This window comes from Haliotis rubra, unplaced genomic scaffold, assembly GCF_003918875.1.
Source record: "Haliotis rubra isolate DU_JTF1 unplaced genomic scaffold, ASM391887v1 Scf811, whole genome shotgun sequence".
NCBI lineage: Eukaryota > Metazoa > Mollusca > Gastropoda > Lepetellida > Haliotidae > Haliotis > Haliotis rubra.
This window is the reverse complement of record NW_025767537.1, coordinates 48,366-74,603: the sequence shown is the minus strand read 5'-3', so window position 1 is coordinate 74,603 and position 26,238 is coordinate 48,366. Positions and strand designations below refer to the sequence as shown.

General features: G+C 41.6%; 1 protein-coding gene across 1 annotated transcript in view; it reads left to right on the top strand.

Annotated features, from left to right (window-relative positions):
- Positions 1–25,196, top strand: part of LOC124261836 — a 37,562-nt gene extending 12,366 nt beyond the window's left edge. The window contains exons 2-3 of the mRNA XM_046696209.1: positions 19,802–19,928; positions 22,930–25,196. Of these exons, the coding sequence (XP_046552165.1) occupies positions 19,802–19,928; positions 22,930–23,147 (345 nt within the window). The 3' untranslated portion in view covers positions 23,148–25,196. The remainder of the gene's footprint in view (positions 1–19,801; positions 19,929–22,929) is intronic.
- The last annotated feature ends 1,042 nt before the right edge of the window (positions 25,197–26,238 follow it).

Below are 26,238 nucleotides of genomic sequence, written 5' to 3'. Positions count from 1 at the left end.
GCGGGATGGGGGCGGTGGGGTAGCCTAGTTGTTAGAGCGTTCGTTCGTCATGACCAAACACCGGGTGTTTAACTCACGTAGGTACAATGTGTCACGCACATGGTGGTACTGAAGTCCCCGCCGTGATATTATTGGCATTTGAGAGCAAACCATAGTCACCATTTAAGTGCAAACCATAGTCACTGATTCATACCGATGTTGAGATGACTTAGCTAGAGTTGCGTCCCCTTGGCACAACATGGCTCTTTGGTTCTTTACCAAAAGCAGCGTAAAACCACACTCACCCATTTTATACCGATGTTGAGGTCACTTAGCTAGAGTTGCGTCCCCTTGACTCAATATTGTTCTTCAGCTCTGTAACAAAAGCGGCGTAAAACCATACTCACCCATTTTGTACCGAAGCTGAGGTGACTCAGCTAGAGTTGCGTCCCCTTGGCTGCACAATATGGTTCTTCGGCTCTTTACCAAAATCGGAGTAAAACCACACCCACCCATTTTGTACCGATGTTGAGGTGACTCATCTATAGTTGCGTCCCCTTGGCACAATATGGTTCTTCGGCTCTTTACCAAAATCGGAGTAAAACCACACCCACCTATTTTATACGGATGACGAGGAGACTTCGCTATAGAGTTGCGTCCTCTTGGTACAACCTGGTTCTTCGGCTCTTTACCCAAAGCGGCGTAAAACCATACTCACCCAGTTTGTACGGGTTTGTGAGGCTAGAGTTGCGTCCCCTTGGCACAACATGGGGAAGATCGATGCTCATGATGTTGATCACTGGATCGTCTGGTCCAGACTCGATTATTTACATACCACCGCCATATAGCTGGGATATTGCTGAGTGCGGCGTAAAACTAAACTCACTCACTCACTACCATTTACATGTGCTGTACAACAACAAACCAATCATCACAACATGGGTCTTCGGCTCTTTACCAAAAGCGGCGTAAAACCATACCCATTTTTACCGATGTTGAGGTCACTTGGTTAGAGTTGCGTCCCCTTTGTACAACCTGGCTCTTCGGGTATCTACCGACCGGGTTTGTGTACGACCCTTGACATTATTGATTTCTATTCAGATCACTCATATATAAACAGGAAAGAATGTGAACCCCGAACAACAAGAACCCTGATTGTGTACAGTTCGGGTCTAAAGTTCACGTACCTCTAAAGACTCTCTTGGGGCTTGTACACTTCAAACTCATCGGGCGTGGTGAAAAACGTCTGAGTTGGTGCCGGGAGATTTGTAACTGTTATCAACGGTGAAGAAAGGACGGGAAATGTAATTACACAATAATGCTTGCAGAGTACAATTTACTTCTTTACAGATGATGGTTCAGATTAGATTTTTAGTTCTCTGCAGTTTTCGTCGTTTGTTTTGAAATATTATTTACGCAAATATTTTCTGGTTAGCTAAGACTGGTTCTGGATCCCGAAAATCTCGCCTTTTTGTACTTCATTGTCTTCAGTGTTATTTCCTGGATGCGTTGGGGCGGTTGGGTAGCCTAGTGGTTAAAGCGTTAGCTCGTCACGCCGAAGATCCAGGGTTCGATTCCCCTTATGGGTAAAATGTGTGAAGCCCATTTCTGGTGTCCCCGTGATATTGCTGGAATATTAAAAGCAGCGTAAAAGCACACTCACTCACTCTGCTTCTGGATGCGTTATTAAGGTGTAGGATCAGTAGAATCACGAGTACTTTCTAAAGAAAGCTTCCTGGTAACCCCTTCTACCAAAACATACTAATGAGCACCTAGGATTCGGGTCCGCTGAAGATTCGGTTTACAATCGATCTTCAGCAACCCATGCTTGTCCTAAGAGATGACTAACGAGATCGGGAGGTCAGGCTTGCTGACTTGGTTGGCACATGTCATCTTACCCCAGTTGCGTAGATCGATGCTCATGATGTTGATCACTAGATCTTGGCTAGACTCGAATATATACAGACCTCCGTGATACGGCTGGAAAATTGCAGACTGCAGCGTTAAACAAACAATGAGGAATCAGAAGTTACGTCTTATGATAGTTGCTCAAGGTATCAACCACTAGTTTGCAGGGTGCCCTGATCAGCTGTAACTATAGTCGAATATTGCAGGTCGAAGAGCAAACCATCTTGCACTTCATAACTCGCGTAGTATGATTGAAAAAGGAGAAAGGAAATGCTTTGGTAAGATTGGTTTAATGTAGTGGAGTGAGTATGTTTTTACGCCGCTTTAGCAATATTCCAGCAACATCACGGCGGGGGACTAATGACAGCGGAAGTCATACAGGTGTTCATATAAGTCATACAGGTGAAAGCAATATTCGACTTTTTAAAAATATTTTCCAAATGAATAAATACATTGACTTGATTTATGTTAGAGCTTTAAAAGACATGTTTTTGTCGTTATATTCTTCTGATCGGCAATGTACCGACCGAACCAAGGTTAAATGTTCTGCAGTTGTGTACTCGTCAGTGTGTTAACCTACTTCTTGCCTAAATCCTTGCTCACATTCATAATTCACGAATGATACCATACCTCTTCGGTAATCTTCTCATATATTTTATCCTTATTTTTTTTAAAATAATTTGTTTAAAACACGGCTTCTCTTTTCCAGGAGTGACATTTTAATGTTATGTATTACATTTGCATCAATTACGTTGCTAAGAGCGTAACCTACATGAAACCATATAAGGATCTTCAGGGACAAGCCTTCGGCAAATAACGGAAAGGAACAACAAGACCGAATGTTCTAATCTATAATTAATGATCTGATCACTGTTTTGGTGGGATGGGCTTGGTCCACAACCTGCGTGGAAACAACACAATGATGTTTATCATGGCTTCGGTCACTGTGTCCTTGGCATGTAAACACTATAACAGAGGTCGAGATTGACACCATGTCGCGCGTTGAGTGATTGATGACTACTGCACTGAGTGCTATGAATAAGTAAGTAATCATTCCCACTTACGGCTCGTTAAGGGGAACTGGTTGTTTATATTTTCGTTGAACCTTTTTTCGTGACCTCAATATTGACCGTGTTCAGGAACTTTGAGATTGGCCAATTCAGCTACCGGATGTTGGTCAGTTGGGTTCTACGCCGCCTTGAACAGTATTCCAGTTCTATCACGGCTTGTAGGCTTAATATGGGAGGAAAACCCGGAGTAATGCAGGTCTCAGACGTGAACCATTTTTCTAAAACCCACGAGAGTAATGAGTGAGTGAGTGAGGTTTAATTTTACGCCGCTTTTAGCAATATTCCAGCAATATCACGACGGGGACACCAGAAATGGGCTTCACACATTGTACCCATGTGGGAAATCGAACCCTGGTCTTCGGCGTGACGAACGAACGCTTTAACCACTAGGCTACCCCACCGCCCCACGAGAGTAATGCCTCTCGTACGTGACATGCGTTATAGAGTTCCAGATTGGTTCGTTCTCTGAAGAACTTATGCAAATACACGACACGAACAGGTGGTCTTCAGCCATGATTTCTTTAAAAAGGCGACTAACGGGATTGGATTGTCATGATCGGTGATTAGGAGGTTCATGCAAGTTATCGTACCCCTATATGCGTAGATCGATGCTCCTGATGCCAATCACTGGATTGTCTGGTCCAGATTCGATTATCTACAGATCGCCTTCACATCGCTGGAATATTGCTGAGTGCGGCGTTGAACAGCACTCAAGCCAATTCTAAAGTAGCAACTTCATGTTTCTCCAAGATGGTTTGAGAATGGCCCAGATAACTGTCGCGTGACGCTACCAAGAGATGCGCCGCGAAATAAAAACGTCTTCAAATTCATCGCTTTCCACTGATTGGTAAAAATTGAAACAATTTGGCACATGAGTGTAGTTACAATAGCTATTTAATATATCAATTTAATAAATTTGATTGTTGATATGTTTTGAAAGCCCAAATGGAATTTGAGTCTTGCAAAACTAACCATGCGCCATTAGTGATCTGATTAGTTTCGTGATATTTCTTCATTTTTATTTGTTTTGCGCTTGGTGAAATATAACGGCTATGTCACATGGGTTAAATGATTAAATTAACGTAACTTAACGAGTGTGTGTGGGCGCAAAATACTGCGTCATGTTAACATACAAATTAAGTATGGACGCAAATAATAATTATCAAAAATGGACGCAAAAGAGCGTGGGTGTTGGGATGATTGAACATAATTTAACTAAAGCTATTATAGTCCGTTTGGCTGAAAATTGGACCGATGAATCGCAGTCTAACTCGAAAACTAATATGCGTATAATACTAAATGAAACGCTGATCATAATTAAACATCAGACCAACTCTGCCAAGTTTTTGCAGAATTTATGTCCTAAAAATAAAAAAGGTGTTGAACAAACTATCATTAAAATTTTGACACAGTTCACTATTTGTTACGAGGGAGGAGTGCAAAGAGAGGAACAGCCAGTTGTCTGAGGAACGTCTGCATTGAATCATTAAGTTCGGAGGCAGGCAGGGAAATCTTCTGAAACAAGCATATTTCATTAAATTGTCATTTGTTTGTGGGTGCAGTGGCTACTCCCATACTCCTCAAATATGGAAAAGAAATTCCCAAGGACTCGTTATTATATACATGTAGAGCAGGGTAATTGACCATCTTATATAAAAAAAGGGCATTGTGTATTCTAATGGCAACAGTGTGTAACCTCTCTGTTCTCACCGACGTTGTTATTGCCACAGTCGACGCTGTATCGTGTTTGGAAATGAATTTTCGGTGTTTTACACTTTATATTTCTTTGGTTAAAACTTAGCTATTGTATTACCGAACCCACCATGGAAAATAGCGTCATTTGTACATCGATACTTCTCGTTGCCAATGTTTACTCTCTGCGTAGATTCTCACAGCCGTTGGAAAGCAGTCGTTGCCGCGTCTCCGTTAATTGTCGCAATGTTATGAATGTGGCACCTGCGTCGCGACTGGAATTGGTGGCAAAACATGGCAAACAAAGACCCCAACGCGCCATCTATATTCCAGAACAGGTCGAATACTCGCGAACAATCCTTGCGACAAGTAAATGTGGATGTCGTGATAAAAGCGACGTGGATGTGTTATAAATATACGAATAGGCCCTTGTCAGCTGGTAAGGATTACTCGGGGATGTGGTCGTTCTGGTGGAAATCTGGATGCAGTTGCATACATATGTGTGTTGCTCTACTGACATTGGTATTCGCTGCCGGCACGATATGACTGGAATGATCAATCAGTTACCGCGAAGGGTCTGTTCAAAGTCCTACTCGTTTCCCTACATTGTTAAGAAGTGGTCGGGGAGACGTTTTGTTTGTTGTTTTTAACGCCGCACTTAGTAATATTTAAGCTTCATGGCAGCGGTCTGTAAATACTCGAGTCTGGGCCGGACAATCCAGTGATCAACATCATGAGCTACGCAACTGGTGTCATGATATGTGTCAACCAATTCAATGAGCCTGACCACCCGATCCCGTTAGTCGCTTCTTACGACAAACATGGGTTAATGAAGACCAGTTATAACCCGGATTTTCGCTGGTGTTAGGGAGACGTTCTTGTCCGATATCCAACACGTTTTGTGGTCATGGAAGCGTCGTACTGTTGGCACTGTAATGTGTGCTTTTGTGATCTGGAGCACTTTTTATTTTGTAGTGCGTTGTATGCCGTTGTTCCGCTCGTAAGGGGTGACTGAATCAATCGGCCAGTCTGAATCGGTGATTTGGTTGACAGCGTGTTGTGATACCCATACGGTGGTGATTGTGGCTCGTATGAATCATTAGATTGTCTGGTCCAGACTCGTAATTTCGCAGGCCGCCAGAGCCAAGATGGGCTACCGTACGCACGTACGTACGTGCACACCGACACACACGCATAGAAAGACACACCCACCTTTATCCTTTGTATCAATAGGTGTATTATGAAGAATTTTGTTTAAATACTGAAATATATCCCTGTATGAGCAGCACTGCTATCTGTTGATATCTCGTCACTAAATGCATGTAACATGCAAGGTTTTGCGTCTCGTCTACGCAAGTACAGTGTATATTTCTTTGTACTGATGCAGAACTGTATAGGCAAATATATAATTGTTATTTTGTGAAGTAATATGGCATATCAAATAACACTAAATTCCGGATCTGTTCCCTACATCATCAGTGTTAGTGAGTGGGTATGGTTTTACGCCGCTTTTAGCCATATTCCAGCAATATCACTGCGGGGGACACTAGAAATAGGCTTCACGTTCACACATTGTACCCATGTGGGGAATCGAATCGGGCCTTCGGCTTGACGAGCGAACGCTTTAACCACTACAATAGCCTACCCCCACCGCACCCTGCATCAGGGGTTTACAGAGTAAGATCATAATAATCAGAACATTTACCTTTTTGTCAAATAACATGTTACAGTATCTCGTGACCTGACAAAGCCAATGTGACACTCGGAACGTTTTGTCGACTCACGAGATAAACAGCTCGTGTGACACGTAATTATATATCCCGTATTCAAAATTACTGTTCATCCCGGTGAGGTTTACACATTGTACCCGTGAAACCAAATCGTCAACGTGACAAGCTTGGGCGATCACGTGGATAAAATCGAATACTCTCTCGAGAGACACATTACGCATTTAGCGTGCGTACAGGTCACGTGACGACGAAGGGTGGGGCGTCCACAGCGAAAAACTGTGACGTGAATGTGTGGACAGTATTGACGAGCCTACCATGAGTGAAAATGCAAAGTCTCCTCGGCGTGGTTTTAGCCACATAGCGAGGAGAATATTATGCAAATTATAACTGTATCTAGGGCATTTGTCAAGGGCATTTTTTACACGCAATGACATTTATAATCGTTTTGACCTACATTAAGTTCGTAGGCTTCAGGGGAAGGTAAAATTCAATTCATTGTCCTGTCAGCATTGCTCTGTATGGAAATGATTTGTGAGATTTTCTGATTTGTTAAAGTTACATTTACGAAGTGTTTCTTTTATGTTTCAACACTGCAGGCACTGTAGACTTGTTCGTTTCAGGCACTGCAATAAGCTGGCAAAGTCAGAGAGCTGTGATACTGGGTTCGAAAACCAGTTCGTCCCGTTTGTTTCGAGATTTCTAAGGACCATAGTCTTGCTTGTTAGGGCGGTGGGGTACCTTAGTGGTTAAAACGTTCGCAAGTCACGCCTAAGACGCAGGTTCGATTCCCCACATTGGTCCAATGTGCAGAGCCCATTTTTGGTGTCCCGTGCCGTGATATTGCTGGAATATTGCTAAAAGCGGCGTAAAACTAAACTCACTCACTTAATCGTGGGTTTCACCAAAATGGTAAAATGGTATATTCCTTCGGGGTTTCCTCCCATATAAACACTCCCTGATATACCTGGAATACAGTTCGAAGAGGCGTTAAACCCAACTCACTCACTATTCTAAAAGTCTAGTACCGTTTCGAAAGTCTGTGTGAGTGAGTGAGTTTACTCTTACGCCGCGTTTTGCAATATCACGGCGGGGACACCAAAATAGGCTTCACGCATGGTGGGGAGAATCGAACCCGGGTCTTCGGCGTGAATAACGAATGATTTAACCACTAAACTACCCTACAGTCACTCGAACGTCTGAAAGGCTCAGACACTCTTATTCCGAATAGTGGTGTAGAGTTCTCGGGAAGTTTTAATTACCTCCCATGATCTTGAACTCACCTTGGTATTTTCTTAACTTGTGGGGACTGGCTTAGTTCCCTGGCTGCGGTACGACCAAGTGTAGTGTGAAGGACACGTCTAGCCAAATATTAGCCCAGACATTATCCAGCGCGGTAAGATTAATTATATATGAGGTGGAAATAGCCAACACGACACGCGACCAATTTCTGCTTCCCGTCGAAACGTTTGAGTTAATAAATTACATTAATCAGGAAATCTGTAGAGCTTACGGTGCCAGAATCGAATCAGCACTTGCCGAAGTATTACTCTGTGCAGGTGCATGTAGTTATTTATAGATGTTGCGAAACAAGGCATGTTTATGTTGCTGTAGACGCACACACGTGTACACAACATCACGTCGTTGGTATCTTCATCCTCATCCGCTTCCTTCTGGAGCCGCTCCGTGTCAATACCTGACTGAGGAATTCAGCGTAATTCCTATATGCACCAACTGCATCTACGTCCCTAGCTGGTGCTTGAAGGGATGTGAGATTGGTATGTTTTGTGTTGCGTATGTAGAATTACTCTGTAGGAGATCGGATAAACATCACATCAGCTTACTAAAGGATAAGCTTGAGTTTCTGAAGTTCAGTTTGGTTCGGGTCGGTGCAGTTCAGAGCGAACGCCTACGCTCTGTCAACATTGAGTTGCTTCCGTATGTTTGAAGGTTTGATCTGACGGAGCTACGGCCAACTATAACAAGATCTATCTACAGTATACAGTCTTACTGTCTGAACAACAAGAAGCTCACAGTGCAGTGAGTAAGTCTTGATTTCATTTGGATAAGCTTACCTTAGCAATGTCACTGGGACTTAGATCATCGAGGGGCGGTGGGGTAGCCTAGTGGTTAAAGCGTTGGCTCGTCACGCCGAAGACCCGGGTTCGAATCCCCACATGGGTACATTGTGTGAAGCCCATTTCTGGTGTCCCCCGCCGTGATGTTGCTGGAATATTACTAAAAGCGGCGTAAAATCAAACTCAGTCAGTCAGTCAGTAGATCATCGAGTCTGGATCATGTAAACCAGTGACTGAAATCATGAGGAACGATCACGATCTGGTTACGATGACCCGCAGTCTGTGAATTAACGTTGGGGGCGGTGGGTTGCTAAGAGGTTAAAGCGTTCCCTCTTCATATAGGTACAATGTGTGAGCCTATTTCTGGTGTCCCCCGCCGTGATATTGCTTGAATATTGCTGAAAGCGGCGTTAAACCATACTTACTCATTCATTGTGCGTTTAAGTCACCTAGCCTGGTCACCTGATCCCCATAGACCCATACATGGGCAATATGACACATAACTGACTCTTTACCAACTAAACTAGAATGCAGTTCTGATAGGCTTTGTCCGTACTATGAAACTAACAGTATTGTTGACACAAAGGACGGATTATTCGGATAGTGTTTGCTTAGGATATGAATCTACTTGTGACTGGGTGACTATTTCGACGCTGTGGTCGCCTGAATTTAGCGTTATAACTCCCAGCCGTATCATCGATTGAATCGGCACATTGATACACAGTTACACACATTTTCAGAAAACAGTTCGTATGTTTGCTTATTTTAAAATAAATTGATATACTGGCAGCTTGTACTGAAGTTTTGGACGCCATCGCGAAATTGTGGACTTGTTATTCTATTAACGGGACGGTGGGGTAGCCTAGTGGTTAAAGCGTGCACTCGTCACGCTGAAGATTCGGGTTCGATTCTCCACATGCATGGATACAATATGTGAAGCCCATTTCTGGTGTCCCCTGCCGTGATATTGCTGGAATATTGCTAAAAGCGGCGTACTATATCAACTAATATATCAACGAGTGCAGTTGATACATACTAGTATTCGATAAAGAGATTATTACACGGGCAAGTGTGTCATACGACTTATACGAAATGAGTGCGAAATTTTGTTTTCCCCGAGCGAGAGCGAGGGCAATACATAATTTTGCACGAGTTTCGTATAAGTCATATGACACACTTGATCGAGTGTAATAATTTCTTCATTATCCATTTTATTCATGTACATTTGTGCAGTAAAAGACAGTAAGCAAGTGTGACGGCCCTCTTCAATGACGTCACGTTCAATTGTTTAATGACGTCACAGACGACGAAATACAGAAACAATGGTTGCAAGGCAAAAGTGGTATGTGCACATGTGCACATGTGATACATATGACACTGGTTATGTTTCACCATATGGGTAATAGATTGTAATATTTGTGCCCAGAATAATTCAGAAGTTGTTGGTCCCAAGGTCTATGATTATGTAATGTCGTGTCAATGCACGCTTCTCACACGACAAGACATGTTGTGTCGTTGTGATAAGTGTCCCACTTAAACGTGAGAATGCTTAACCCATTCACAAAAACACAAATATAATCGTGTTGCTGTTGCCCGCCAACGTAAATATTTAGCCCAGCGTTATAATGGGGCGAACCAATTTCCATTCAAACCGGTTTCCCAAAATACTTGCTTTTATTTAAGGAGCGGCATGTTGACCAACTGTAATAAATACAACATAGGACCCAAAAGTACATTCTGTTTGTAGCACCCACGTGAATACAAGGGACTATCTATTGTGGACACTGTGTTGGGTGTTTGGGTGCGGGCGTCTATATTTGGAGAGTGTACGTACTTGACTTGATATTTCAATATTAGTTACGATGATATCACCGTCACACACTATGACTTGCATTCGTCACTCGCTGGGTGCGCAGGATTTAACAAACTGCAGCTGGGCCACTTGCACAAAGCGATCTTAGCGATAACTCTAGACTTGCACAAGTCTCGAAGGTAATAATTAATAGTTTAATTAAAAACTTCTAAAATAATCTTAACAACAAACTGTCGTCCTGCCAGCTTATCTAGACTTGCCTCTTTAAAGGATAGAATTACTATACATACATGGGCTAAGCATTCAGTACAGCATAGACTAACGCTTAGTCCCTGAATATATATAATATTGATAGTAACAAATAAACCCATTTAAATTGAAAAGGAGCCCCAGTGAGTTGGGAGAATCAGGGGAAATCAAGACTTACTTCATTTAGGGCTTTAGCATTGCAGGGAGGGCTAGGCATTAGGGAAGATAATGTCGTTTAGGACTGTGAGACAGACTAAGTACAGCCTTGGAACAAGGCTTCCCAGATTCCTATACTCTAATGTAGCCTTAAGATGGTCGTAGTGGTAAGATCGCTTCGTGCAACGGGGCCCGGAATGGCTTGTTCACTCCGGGTATAAAAGTCGAGGAGAGTACAGGAATGTAATCCGCTGTTGACACGTGTAACGAGTGATTAGTTCAAATCCCAAAAGAAATATTTAGTTCCAGTAATATTCTGTGACCGTTACATCTATCGCTTGTGTGGTCGAAGCAAGCCGTCTGGTTGGTCAACGCTTCTAAATCTGCACATTCTTTATAAATTCTCGGGAATTTTTACTTCCATCGACTCCTTGACTTGGAAGAAATGTAAGACTTTTTTCCAGCTATGGCTTCTCAAAAGGAAGCATCATTTGTAAATGTCCCTTTAACAAACATCAACCAACCAGAGGGCTTGCTTCGACCACACCCCCGTTTTGTGCAGATATATCGTCAGCCATTTGTGTCAAGATCGTTTAGTTGAGGGTCAAAATCGGGTTTCAATCGACTTGCAAAAATAACAATAAAGAATTGGTAGGTGTCATGAGTGTTGCTCGATAGGCCAATCATCCATGATCATGTTTACATTAAGTTTTAATCGATTGCATGCGATGGTAGCGTAGCGATCGGCAAAGCAGTCGGGTGGGGTGCACCGAAGTGTCCGGCCTTGTCATAATGTATTATACTGTGAAGCATTTCGAGTCGGGGGTCATCTCAAATTTTTGTATATAATTGATAAAATCTTTTATCCTCGCAAAGACACGAGGGCCTGTGTTTTAGGGTAGTACCGATAACATTAGGATCCGTTTGTTCCGGATAATTTTTCTTCGGTTCACCCTTCATCATACTAAACTCAGAGAGAAGGTCCTTAACTTGATGTGGCGGAGAGGTAGCCTGGTGGTTGAAGCGTTCGCTCGTCACTCCGAAGACCTTGTTCCGTTCCCTACATAGGTAGATCACTGGATTGTCTGGTCCAGACTCGATGATTTACAGATTCCGTCATATAGCTGGAGTATTACTGAGTGCGGCGTAAATAGAGAATCTTACCCAAGTGTATAGTATTACTGATATCAGTTATATCAACACGAGTTGATAAAGTTACAAATATCCAAGGCTTGTCGAGGATATTTTTACTTTTATCAACGCGTGTTGATATAATTGATATCAGTAGACACGAGGAGGATATTCTATTTATCAACAATAATCACTCATTAGTTTTCAATGAAAAATGTACATCTCTGAACACGGTACTGCCATTAGACTTGCAGTGCAGTGATGTCATAGCATTGTGACGTCATCAAGTTCATGACATCATAGCATTGTCAGGGCATTGTACAAAATCTACTGTCAAAACAATATCTCCTCAGAGATATCGTTTGTTTCATACATAGAGAATACTACACGAGGTCTCCGAGTGAAGCAACTGCAAACTAAGAAACTGGCTAGCTATTCTCGAAACGTTCGTAGCCCTACGAACTTCTTAAGCCCATTCTTAACACAGTGGCTACGATCAAAGTTAATAATTCTTAAGGCTACGAACGTTTCGAGAATAAGGGCCCTGGGTGCTACGGAAACCTTCCTATGGAAACTCGTATAATTCGTATGTTATGAGACCGAGTGTGGTATTTTATTTATTACCCACGTCTTACATGCATTAAATTGACAAAATAGCGTATTTTTTTTATTGTTATGGTTTCAAACCGAAACCGGTTTCATAAAGAGGTTGCGGAAGAATGTTGTTCTGTAGTACACTTTTTGCATGACGTCACACTGTAATGACGTCATTACGCCTTGCTCGTCTGCCCCCTTGGTAACCGACGTCACGATGCATGTCAGTGGTCATCGCCTCGTACAGCCTCCTATATTAAACTACTCCGTAGCAACCCGTTTCTTAGTTTGCAGTTGCTTCACTCGGCTAACCTCACTGGTGGAAACTTTGCGTTTCTGTTTTTCGACGCATATAATGTCTCAGTTCGACTCACAATTAAACAGTGATAAGGCAACGTTCGCAATGTTTACATTCCCACAATGCATATAAGTTGTAGAATGAATGAATTCACGTGTTTCTTATGAATGAAAAAGTAGTTCCGTCACAACGTGACCTAATCGGTTATCCTATCAAATCGCTAGAATCTCGGGTCAAGTCGTTACGACACAGGTAAACGCGATTAGACACTCGTGTGACGTACGAGATTAGTATGCAACTACCTATACGTTGACCACGTGGGTAATAAAAGCAATTCTCCTGGGCTTCCTTTCACAAAGCACTAAGGTGATCGTAAGTCACTAAGGTAACGTTAGTGCAATGTTAAAGAATGGCAGTTAAGGTTAACCTTAGTAAAGGTTGCTTCGTGAAAGGACTGACTGACTCGTTGCTCATGATTTCAGTCACTGGTTTACATGATCCAGACTCTATGATCTACTGACTGACTGACTGAGTTTGGTTTTACGCCGCTTTTAGCAATATTCCAGCAACATCACGGAGGGGGACACCAGAAATGGGCTTCACACATTGTACCCATGTGGAGATTCGAACCCGGGTCTTCGGTGTGACGAGCGAACGCTTTAACCACTAGGCTACCCCACCGCCCGCTTCGTGAAAGGAACCCCTGTTGAACAGAGTTCTGGGTGATAAACAACAAGTCAACCATCCAACACCGAACATGGGTACAATGTCTTGAATCCATTTCTGTTATCACGATATTGCCAAAAGCGGCGTAAAACATTACTCTTAGCTTCTGATCACGACAGTACATCACCCGTAAGCAAAACTTGGACAATTCACGCGAAACTGCAATGACTGCGCTTCGCACAACGTGACCTTGTCCACGGTGTTCAAAACAATGAAATCGATTGCAGCCTTTGTGCGTGTCTCAATTTCACACGACTTCCCACTTTGGAGGGTGATGCATCAATAGCTCAATACGTAGTGAGATGTTCCGACCCTGAGACATGACTAGGCACCCAGGCATCGGAGTTGGGATTGCAAATCTCTGTTTGCCTTTGATGTATTGATGAAGGTCTAGGGGCTTTAGGAACGGTGATTTCTAATAGCACAGACAGCATGATTGGGACCCAGTCCGGGAGATATTATAACGGATTAGCCGCTAACGAGGCTGAGCCGGGTCTGGTGTTTAAATTACGAGCAATGATAACACTTTGTGCTGTAAAATAAATATGTGGAAACCTTTTTAAAATTCAACATATTTGCTGTTCGGTGAGGAAAATTAGAAACGCTGAATCATCGGGATTCATACTCCACACCTGTCTGTTAACCTCATTTGGTGTAATGTTAGGTGATATTTGTTAATGTAGAGCTACGTGCGGTGTATCATTGCTCGTGTCCTGTATGTGAGGACCAGTAAAAAATCCGGGTTAGAATTGATCTTCAGCTCGTCCATCTCACGGTCCTTCAGGAAAGTTGTTGTCAGGGTAGGACAAAAAAAATAATTCCGAGGATGTCACACTAAGTCCTTGAAACGCGTTTTTCGTTTGAGCGTCACCTGTACGATTCGGCCACCTTTTTGGGTCAGGTTAGTGCTTAGAGTGAAACAAATGTCGCTGTGTCACAGCTGACGTCGAGAGCGTTTCAAGTTGTAGGTATACAACTGACTCAAGGTTAGACACAGCCAAGGATAAATGACTTTGCCTGTACAATGTACAATGTAGTTGTAACCGATACGTTAAGATCTAAAAAGACGCGGTTTCTTGATTATTACAACGTCCAGTACCCCTTGCACGGTCTGGGTGCCACTTGGGCGATGGGGTAGCCTAGTGGTTAAACCGTTCGCTCGTCACGCCGAAGACCCGGGTTCGATTTCCCACATGGGTACAATGTGTGAAGCCCATTTCTGGTGTCCCCTACTGTGATATTGCTGGAATATTGCTAAAAGCGGCGTAAAACCAAACTCACTCACTCATTTCCTGGGTGACACTTTGTGAGAGACCTCCTGAGAGGTTTTTCATTTGAATTTTATGTTTGTTTGCTGTTTAACGCCGCACTCAGCAATATTCCAGTTATATGGCGGCGGTCTGAAAATAATCGAGTCTGGACCAGACAATCAATTGATCAACACCATGAGCATCGAACTTAAGCAATTGGGATACGATGACATGTGTCAACCAGGTCACCGAGCCTGACCACCCGACCCCGTTTGTCGCCTCTTACGACAAGCGTGGTTGCGAAAGACCAATTCTAACCCGGATATTCACGGGTATCATTTGAAATTTAAGACCTGCTCTAGGGGCGGTGGGGTAGCCTAGTGGTTAAATCGTTGGATCGTCACGCCGAAGACCCGGGTTCGAATCCCCACATGGGCACAATGTGTGAAGCCCATTTCTGGTGTCCCCCGCCGTGATGTTGCTGGAATATTACTAAAAGCGGCGTAAAACCAAACTCAGTCAGTCAGTAAGACCTGCTCTAAAGTTTTACAGTTGAATTTTATAAACAGCTTTTCAATATACATAACATGGAAATTCGGTGAAGCGTACGGCCTCATATATCGTGTTCTGTACTGTAACCATCTGTTTTCTCACTGAGCTGCCTGGTCAGGTGACGAAACGTTGTTCAGTCTTACATGGCGCGACTCCGTTTGTGTGCGACCCTTGAGGATCCGGGTTAGAAGCTTGTCGTATGATGTGACTAACGGGATCGGGTGATCAGGCTCGCTGAATTTGTTGACACGTGTCATCGTACCCCAACTGCATAGATCGATACTTATGTTATTGATCACTGGATTGTCTGGTCCAGACTCGATTATTTACAGACTGCCGCCATATAGCTGGAATACTGCTATGTGCGGCGTTCAAAAAACAACCAACCAACCAACCATCCGTTTGTGTGCGTGCTGCACGTTGTCCTTCTCTCGCACGAGGCAATCCCGTTCCTTTATACCGCGACACTGTATTGTTTCATTATAAGGCATTCGGATGTTCGATTTTACCTTCTGCTATCTGTTGCATTAAGACCGCTTGTTAGTTCGTAAAATCACAACCGAAAATGTAAAACATGGAAATGCTAGTGGGCTTTTCACATTTTCAACGGAAACCAAGGAGGAATGTTTTACTAAAATGTGAATCACAAATGGACGCTGGGGTGCTTTGCATTGTCTGACGAACGTAGGTTTATTCAAGCACACGCAGAAAACAAGCATATCGAAATCGTAAACGATAGCATATTGACAGTTCGTGGAATAATAGCCTGTATTTTGAAAATGGTTTCCGTGAAACTATATTCAAACGTCATGTGCCTGCCATTGGCATTCACCGACATTTTCATTTTATACCTGAATCGTAACGTATGAAGATCGATCTTTGAAGGATTGGTCTTTAGCAACACATGCTTGTTGTAAGAGGTGACCAAAGGGATCGGGTGGTCAGGGTCGCTGACTTGTTTGACACACGTCATTGTACCCCAGTTATGTAGATCCATGTTTATTATGTCAATCACTGGATTGTCTGGTCCAGATTATTTACAGCTTACATATAGCAAGAATATTGCTGAGTGCGGCGTTAAACAAACACCACAAACCTGAATAGGTTAATTTAACTTACGATTATTTCTACCAAAGTGAAGAAAATTCACTTTTATATTAAATAGTGACGTATGGACAGGTACGCTAATTTAATTCCCCCCCCACATATATATATTTACTAATTTCAGCATATGATCGAAATATAAAACTGCCAGCCGGTAAAATGAACGTTAGACACATATTGATAAAATAGAACTGCTATTTGATATACTAATGTGATTTAATATATGACTTACGCCAAACAATATATCCAGCTGTGACGTAGCTAGTTTACGCCTGTGTGTGTAACAGCCTGTTTGTACATCCTATTGAACAGGGTCCATCCACAGTTGTATCATCCAGCGTGTAGTCTCATCCTGGACGCGTGGTACCACAATGGTAGGTGCTGCTCGATGTGTGTTCACGGAAGTTGCACAGCAATAAGCATGTTGTCTGTCAGTTAAATTTTCTTTCGAATCTGTAACTCATGGGCGATGGCGAAATATTGATTGCAGCGTATGCAGATCTTGATTAGGTCAGTGAATCGTAAATTTGCAGTATGCATATAGTGCACGTGGTTGTGTGATGTGGTACGATAATTTTACGACGTGAGTTTATGCACCTACATACGTGACTTCTTAATTTGTTCTCATGTGAGCGCGTCATACTGTTTTGAGTATTTTCTTTCTATTTTGTTATATAGGTCACCGTATAACGCTGTGTGCGATTAAAACGCATTGTACTGTTATGTCGTGTTATGTAGTATACCATATCACCTATGAATTTCTCATCTGTAGGAAAACTGAATAATTGTAGCATGTGATGCAGAAAACAGAAAATTCATTTTGTGAAATATTCAGTATAAGTAATATACTACCCATCAAAAGTTTAGACTCACTAGTGTAAATGGAGCCACTTACTTGTCCACTGTTCTAAACTAGCTTTTTGCAAAATATTCCATACTGTTTAAAGGTACTGTTTAGTTATGAACTGGTGTATTGTAAAACATATTCGTAACATTGAAAAGATTATTGTCATGAGTTCAGTAAATGATTAAAATCTGTGAAAATTGGCGAATTCTTAACAAAACTTTACACCAAAACGCATCTGTTCACATGCACGACATTTGCTCATGCCTTTCGCAATTTGAAGCATCATCCTTGTGCAATTCATCTGCATAAGGTTTTCAGTTGGTTCCCCCAAGTTGGTGGAGAAATTCATCTTCGATGTAACCACATACATATACATAACATATAGTGAGTGCTTTAAGTGAGTCTAAACTTTTGATGGGTAGTATATATTTCTCATTTGTATTAAAAAAATGAGATAATGCAATATGCAGTATTGCTTATTATTTTCTCATTTGAAAGGAGGAAATAAATTGTATGTCTCTCTATCCTTCTTAAATCTTTAAAAATACAACCTGAAACAAATATGTATATTACAGCCCTCGCATGTCTAATATTTGGCAAATCTAGATTACTATAGTTTCTGTTTGAAGAAAATCTTTTGGTTATTTTTCATTATATTTTCAGAATATCAGACGTTTGTTTCAGTTTACATTCAGAGACAAGATGTTAGTATAACGTCGCTTAAATACTCCAGGTTTTCGAGATTCATATTGGTCAGTGGAATACTCTTGAAGCAAGCGACCAAAATACCAGACAAAATCATTTGTCCTTTAACCCGTGAAGATCTAAGTTAGAATTGGTCTTCAGTAACCCATGCTTGTCGTAAGAGGCGACTAACGGGATCAGGTGGTCAGGCTCGCTGGCTGACTTGGTTAACAGATGTCATCGTATCCCAATTGCGTAGAACGATGCTCATGATATTGATCACGGGATTGTATGGTCCAGACTCGATTATCTACAGACCACCCCCATGCATGTAGCTGGAATATTGCTGAGTGCGGCGTTAAACAACAAACCAACCAACCACTTGTCCTTTAGCTCGGGACAAATACAAATTTAGGACCATATTTCATCCATCCCGAATCTAGTATTTTTCACATAGACCATGCGTCCAAATTTAGATGGAGAATAGTTACGAAATACCAAAGGTGTCTACCGTTGAAATACATGCGAACTCTGCGCAACGTTTAACTATACAGTGTTCAAATGCTTAATTGCCAAGCGAATGCAATGACTATAAAACATTGATCGTGTATCACCAGCCAATGGATATATATCATATGTCACCAGCGAAAAGGCAATATGAGTAATTCAAAGAGCCATAACATCACGGAGAATGTAACAGGTTGGACTTGATGTGAATACCCGAGCTGAAAGTTGACACATTGATTCAGTTTGGTTCAATATACAGGCGTATGCTCGTGGAACAAAAATTGTAAAACTCAACAGAAAACTGTGTTTTAGTTTCTTGATTTTAGTTGACTCGTTTTCAGGCCGCTGTCTCACGGCTGGGGTAGTGCTTCGTTGCGACTGTGAGTGAGTTTGGTTTTACGCCGCTTTTATTAGCAATATTCCAGCAATATTACGGCGGGGGATACCAGAAATGGGTTTCACACATTGTATCTATGTGGGGAATCGAACCCGGGTCTTCTTTAACCACTAGGCTACTACATAACTGAAATCATATATGAAATGAATCTGAAGAGTTTGTAATAATGTAATATAGGCTTAGCAGTCGCTCGTTGTTTAGGGACCCGTGAAGATCCGGGGTAGAATAGGTCTTCAGCAACCCATTCTTGTCATAAAAGGCGACTATGCTTGTCGTAAAAGGCGACTAACGGGATCGGGTGGTCAGGCTCGCTGACTTGGGTGACACATGTCATCGGTTCCCAATTGTGCAGATCGATGCTCATGCTGTTGATCACTGGATTGTCTGCTCCAGACTCGATTATTTACAGACCGCCGCCATATAGCTGGAATATTGCTGAGTGCGGCGTAAAACTAAACTCACTCACTCGTTGTTTAGGGATCAACATCTGTTAGACGTTTACTGAAAGGACCATCGATTTACGTACCGTAATGTTAAGTGCTTGCAAGTGTTTCGTTAATCCTGTGTTTATCCAGTCGAACGGTGTTGTTCCGATGAATTATGTTTCACTGTATCAGGTATCGTGCTCTCCATACCATAGCCAGGCACGCTGACTTTGTTGACACATGTCCTCGTATCCAAATTACGTAGATCGATGTTCATGATATTCATCACTGGATTGCCTGGTCCCTTCTCGCACATTTACAGACCGCCGACGTATAGCTGGAGTATTGCTGAGTGCGGCGTTCAGTGACAAACGAACATACCCTGATAGGGTTTGAGACATGGCTATATTATGGGACCTTGCGTTGTACATGTGTAAAAAGTACGATTATTGTGCAACGAGAGACATTGTGCAACAAACTTGTGTGACGTACTCAGTAGTATTCCAGCTTTAAAACAAAGTCAGATTAATGTTAGTTGAAGGTCGATCACGCGTGACCGCTGCTTGCGTATCTTTTATGATGCAATTTTTCACCTGTGTCGTATTTGTTTTCAGGGCTCGGGAGAAGACTTTGACGGCTATGGCCGAGCGGTGACAGAGGGAGAGGCTGAACACAGCTATGTCCAGGACGCCCAAGCTGGCCTCTCGCACGTTCTGGATGAGCTGAAAGCCTTTCAGAAACGTATGTACATATCATTCTGTCCTATATACGTCAAGAAAATATAGTTATCTTGTTTAAGTCAGTAGACGAGCGAGTATGGTTTTACGCCGCTTTTGATATTATTCCAGAAAAATTGGCTTCACACATGGGGATTCGAACCCGAGTCTTCGGCGTGACGAGCGTACGCTTTAACAATTAGGGTACCCTATCGCCCTATATTTAAAGTATGTATCTACGCACGCACGCGCGCAGTTAGAATCAAAAAGGAGCCCAGAAAATTAAGACATGCACAGTCATTCTAGACCTTTTTTCAATTTATTTTCTATCATCTGAGAAAGGACTATGTGCTCGTATGTTAAGCCGGAAACGTACGGCGCGTCCGTGAGCTTGAACAGGATTTCCGTTGAACCACACAGATAGCCCGACAATATACACTTTTTAGAATTCTATATCAAAGAAGGAAATGCATATATGGACATGATTGTTTGTAGTTCGCCGAGATAAAGCGATACTATTTCTGGCAGTGGTTTTAATAACGAAAACAAAACCGCACAGCATCAAAACAACAGACCGCCTCCGTGGTGTAGTGGTTAGAGCGTCCGCCCGGAGAGCGGAAGGTCGCGGGTTCGATCCCCGATCGCGTCATACCAAAAGACGTTAAAATATGGTACTTGTTGGTCCCTGTCTGGCGCTCGGCATCAATGGGTACAACAAGGACTGGTCGGCTCGGAGTCAGTATAATGTGTCTGAGTGGAGTATTCATGCTTCACTGCGGCATGGTATCTCAGTGGGCTAGCACTATAAAACCAGCTTCAGTCTGGGCTAGTACAAGCAGCCGCACATACACATACACACGCATGCACGTCGTCATATGAGCGAAATATTCTCAAGCACGACGTTAAACCCAATTTCACCTCACCTCACCTCACCTCACCTCACCTCAAAAACAACAGACAAAAACATCATGAACCGGCTGATCCTGAAAGTGAATTATTATGAATGTTCTGTGAAGTGTTGGTGATTTAGTGATACAGGGATATCATGGTATTTATTAACGTGAACAAATACAACCTCAATTTTAATGAAAACAGTGCCTTAGGTGTCAAAATTCCAAGATGGGCGATATACTGACTGTTCTGTAACTCTCCGCGCGATTGAAAACCTAATCACGTGACATACGCGTAGTCATGTGATCTGATCCTATGACGTCATTAAAAACGACAGATGTCGCTTTTGTCAGCCTTAGCTCTGTGTAAGGCATTATGTTAAAACATTTGTATTTTACTTTGAAATAATTAACTGTGTAACAATATTATTTCACAATGTCGTTTTGATTAAGTCTAGTATGACGTAGGTTTGTATAAATTGACGTTCAACGGGAAATGAACGACAGCTGGGACCCTATCCACAAAACGTTCGTAACACTACGCCATTCGTAAGCCCGCGATAAAGTATAGCGTTACGATAGGTTGTATCATTACGAAGGCTATATGGATCGTGACCCTGGCTTGGTCGTGTTCATCTAGGCCATGCCGACCGCTTGTGTCACCATTGCGACTCACGCATTGTGACGTCATAGACATGTGACCGTGCCTGACGTCACATGTATGCATTTGATTTCATCTTCTGTGACGTCAAGATATTGTTGTCAGTGTGGAATTGGGACTTCATACTACCACGCCATGTGGAATGTGTATTTTTAGTTGAGCAATGTCAACGTGTTCACAGATGTTCTTTCCTTGTAAGTACATATTGATTCGGAGCCTGGAAACACGAACTAGAACTTCAGAAACTGTATTGAAATGAATGAAGTTTGACTTCAAACTCTCGAATAACATTATGATCCATATCCGCTATAACCTGTGAAGATCCGAGATAGGCTTGATCTTCAGCAACCCATGTTTGTCGTAAGAGGCGACTAACAGGATCGCTGACTTGGTTGACACATGTCATCGTATCCGAATTGCGGACATCGATGCTCATGATGTTGATCACTGGATTGTCTGGTTCAGACTCGATTATATACAAACAGCCGTCATACAAATGGAATAGAAAGGGAAAACCCCAACAAAATAAAATAACGTTTATCAGCTTATGTATTCTAAGACGATCAAATTCCTTTTTCAGAAGAAAACAAAGTAACTGATTTTACTGATTTTATTATAACATACATATCTTTAAAATATTAGAAATCCATTTCAGTGAACGCATTCGTCCGTACACGTTGAATGTATCAGTGATGGTGAATTATCAAAATGAGTTGCCTTTTTAGCCCGCAGCAGTATTATCTAAGGCAGATAACTCTATTTAATATTTACAATTTATCAGTTCCCGGACAGCGCGACTCCATTCGTTTTCGAGTGCGGCGTAAAACTAATCTCACTCCATTCATTATTCAAACAATTCCGTCCTAATTTATCCTCACTGTTTGAAAACCCCAACCCCAACCAGCTATTACGTTTTAATTTCGACAAGTTAGACGAATATCGAAAATGAGGGTACTGTTCCTTTCCGGAGTAGCACTCCAAAACCGTTGAATATTTTTAGAAGAAACTTCAGCCATACAGCTGGAATATTGCTGAATACAGCATTACACAACAAACAAACAAACAAACGACTAGAAATAGAATATGCCCTTCCTCCGTATTGTATAGCCTAGTGGTTAAAGCGTTCGCTTGTTACGCCGAAGTCCCGGGTTCGATTCCCACATGGGTACAATGTGTGAAGCCCATTTCTGGTGTCTCCCGCCCTGATATTGCTGAAATATTGCTAAAGACGGCGTAAAAACTCACTCACTCATCCAAAGACTTTAGTCACAATTATACTAATCTTAGTAACGCTGCTTCTGGCGTTGTGGGAGTGACGAACTCGTGTCTTTCCGAGAGAAGCCGAACATGTTCTCGTAGGTTACGGAAAGGGGCGAGTGGTGACGAATGGTTGGGTTGGAGTTGAAAGCTCCTTCGTGTTTTACGTTTTTGCATCTTGTGTGTATAAAATAATCAACTAATATGTTTATTTTCAGGTATTGAACATTCGATCCTTCACACGGAGAAAGGGGCCTTTATCTTGGCAGGCATACTGTGTTCAATTGCCATGGTGGTGTTAGTGGGTGGAGCCCTCTACTGTCACTGGTTTGGGAACTATGTGCCAAAATACATCCGGGTGTCACGAAAAGATGGAAAGGAAATTACGATGGAAGCGGAAAAGGAGGAAAAGAATGGACACATGAAAAGCGAATGATATATCAATATATCATTAGTATCAAAAAGAGAAAATGTGATAGTTTGAAAAATAATTCGCATCTAGAATGCACTGATATGTTTTGTAGAGCGCGTGTTGAATCTTGAGTGAAAGTGGCATAGATTTACATATATCTGTTTTGTTGTTGTGAAATTAGTGTTGACTATATTCATCTATTTTGACAGTGTGCAAAGTCCATGTACATTTTGTGCCTTGAAACGAATTGACATGCCTGATCTCACGTATTGTGTGAAGATTATGCGCCACGTTGTTACCATAGCAACCGAACACCGTGATTTATTCGGTTAGATCTATGCATTGTTTTCCACGAAATATGCCATTTGAATGTGAGCAGTATAGATTGTATGAGATGAATGAACCCGTTGCTGTAGAGTCTTACATATCTGAAAGTACCGTTGCAAGTTTAACAAACGTAAAAACGTTATGAAGTATTCCAGTTAATGACACACAAAAAAACTGTTAATCCATTTGTATATATCTGTTTATAACCTACTACCCACGCACTTTTCAAAATCACACGTTTTTTGAACGAAACCTATATCATCGTCACCATTTTTTCACCATCTTATTTTTCATAAACACTAAGCCCAAATATTTCTGTTTTCATCGTAACTAAACCGCATTAGTGAGCATCTTATGTTTAAAAAAATGAAAATTGTTACGATCGTATACGATAAACGGGGTTCGTGCCTGTTTTTCGTGGTATATTAATATGTATCAATATTGACATGCTCCCTCGGACATTAGTATATTCACATGTATAGCATAGCTTGACATTTGTGTTTGAACTAATCATTCATAACGTCCTCAAGATCCAGCGACCATGTGATAGCCCGTGTCAAAAATAGATGATCAGTCAAAATCTTCGACTGTGTGAAAATGACATCTCGTTGATGTTAAACACGAAAGTTTGAATGTACCTTCCTACAAACTCTCTTGATGAAGTATGCAACGTTTTCAGTGTCTTTATCACAGATGAAGTCGTCATGTAACATACGGGTAATTACACTCATAATTAAACTGAATTTCTTGTGATAAGTTGTTGTGAAACATTTCCGCATAAGTGTATACATCCTGCCTCGTAGATTTCATGTAGTAGCAATATTCATAAAATATGCATATATATATGATATATATTGCACATAGATATTTTGATAACTTCATCATAGGTAAACAAATATTAGCGGTTGCAATGGGCTGAGGTGACGTCACAACTCAAAAGAGATCGATTATCGTTAACTATTCTTGCTGAAAACAATTTTTACATCTTTATCCTACAACAGATACAATACATCTGTAACAGCTCTAAGTCTTCGGTAGTTTTAGATTATTTGATATAAGTCATTAAAAATTGTAGGGCTGGCTATCGTTAAAGATAATAGAAATCGATAATCGTTAACTAAATATCGATCGATATCTATAAATATCGGAGACGTAACTTTTAGAAAAATTGTGTGAAAAAAGGAATATATTTTATCTATATTAAATATATATTAAAACTTCTTTCTATCACAAAAATTAATGTATAATATATATCGATATCCCAATTTTCATAGCGATGATCATTATTTTCCCTATCGACGATATTTCCGATTACCGATAATTTTAGCAAGCTCTACAAAACTGACTCTTTATGTTAACTTTACAAGCTCAGTGGGAACCATACAACAGTGACTGTAATTTCACAGGGAATTTCAAATTTCGGATAAACAAAAGGCATATGAGAATATTCCTTAACATCCAGAAATGATTTAGCCCGGTTCGTGATGCACGTTGACATTTGTTAGTTGTCATGGCGCCAGGATTGAACCATTAAAGTCAGTATTCGGTGTTAAATGCCAGTTGTTAATTGAAGATATTCCGCATCCCAGATAGTTAGGACTTATTCTGCACTATGTGTGAAGAGTTTAGTCCTTCATTATTTATTGATATACACCCTGTTTTATTTTCTATGAAAATTTTCTTTGTTTGTAAATAGAGGGAGTTTTATACTATTTTATTGAAATAAATGAGTTATCTTTTATACGAGCCACTGTGGGTTTGTTATTTTTCGTAGGATTCTTGGTTGTTTAACGCCGCAATCTCAGCACTCAGGGGTCTGTAAATAATCGAGTCTGGACCAGACAATCCAGTGATCAACATCATGAGTATCGATCTACACAACTGGGATACGATGACATGTGTCAACCAAGTCAGTGAGTCTGACCACCCGATCCCGTTAGTTGCCTCTTACGACATGCAAGGCTTGGTGAAGGCCAATTCTAACCCGGATCTTCACGGGTCTATTTTTCGCGGTAGGTGAGTTAGTCCCTTTGAAGAACGTATTATTCACGACGTAGCTGGGTGGAGTAGAGGAGACAGGTTCTCTACTTTTCCACCCATTTGGTGTTTGTTTGTGTTTGTTTGTTGTTTAACCCCACACTCAGCGATATGGCGGAATCTGTAAATAATCGAGTCTAGACCAGACAATCCAGTGATCAGCATCATGAGCATCGATCTACGCTGTTCGGATACGATGAACCAAGTCAGCGAACCTGACCACCCGATACCGTTAGTGACTTCTTACGACAAACATGGGCTACTGAAGATTAATTATAACCCGGATCAGGTCGGTGTAAGAGTGAGTGAGTGAGTTTGAAGCCTATTTCTGGTTCCCCAGCCGTGAAAGTGCTGGAATATTGCTAAAAGCGGCGTAAAACTAAACTCATTCACTCATTCGTTCTGAAAATAATCTTTACATCTTTGTTGCACAGCAGATATAAAATGCATCTGTAACACCCCGACTCTCTGTCCAAAATAGGCGACCTGATTGCTGACATTGTCGAGAATGCGCAAGTGTTCCAATTATTGCAAAAATCTTCCTCGAAAACAACACAGCGACCATGAGCCTTTAAACACGGTCTACGTAAGTGTTAGCTGGTGTTATGAAATCTTTGTCCGCGATTTAGAGGTGTTAGAAGTGATGGGTTGCTAACACGGTCCATATCGGTACCATGTTCCTCATGAATGCTACCAAGATCAAACACGCACGGTAATAACATTTTCCATTCAAACACCCTGCACATTTTAG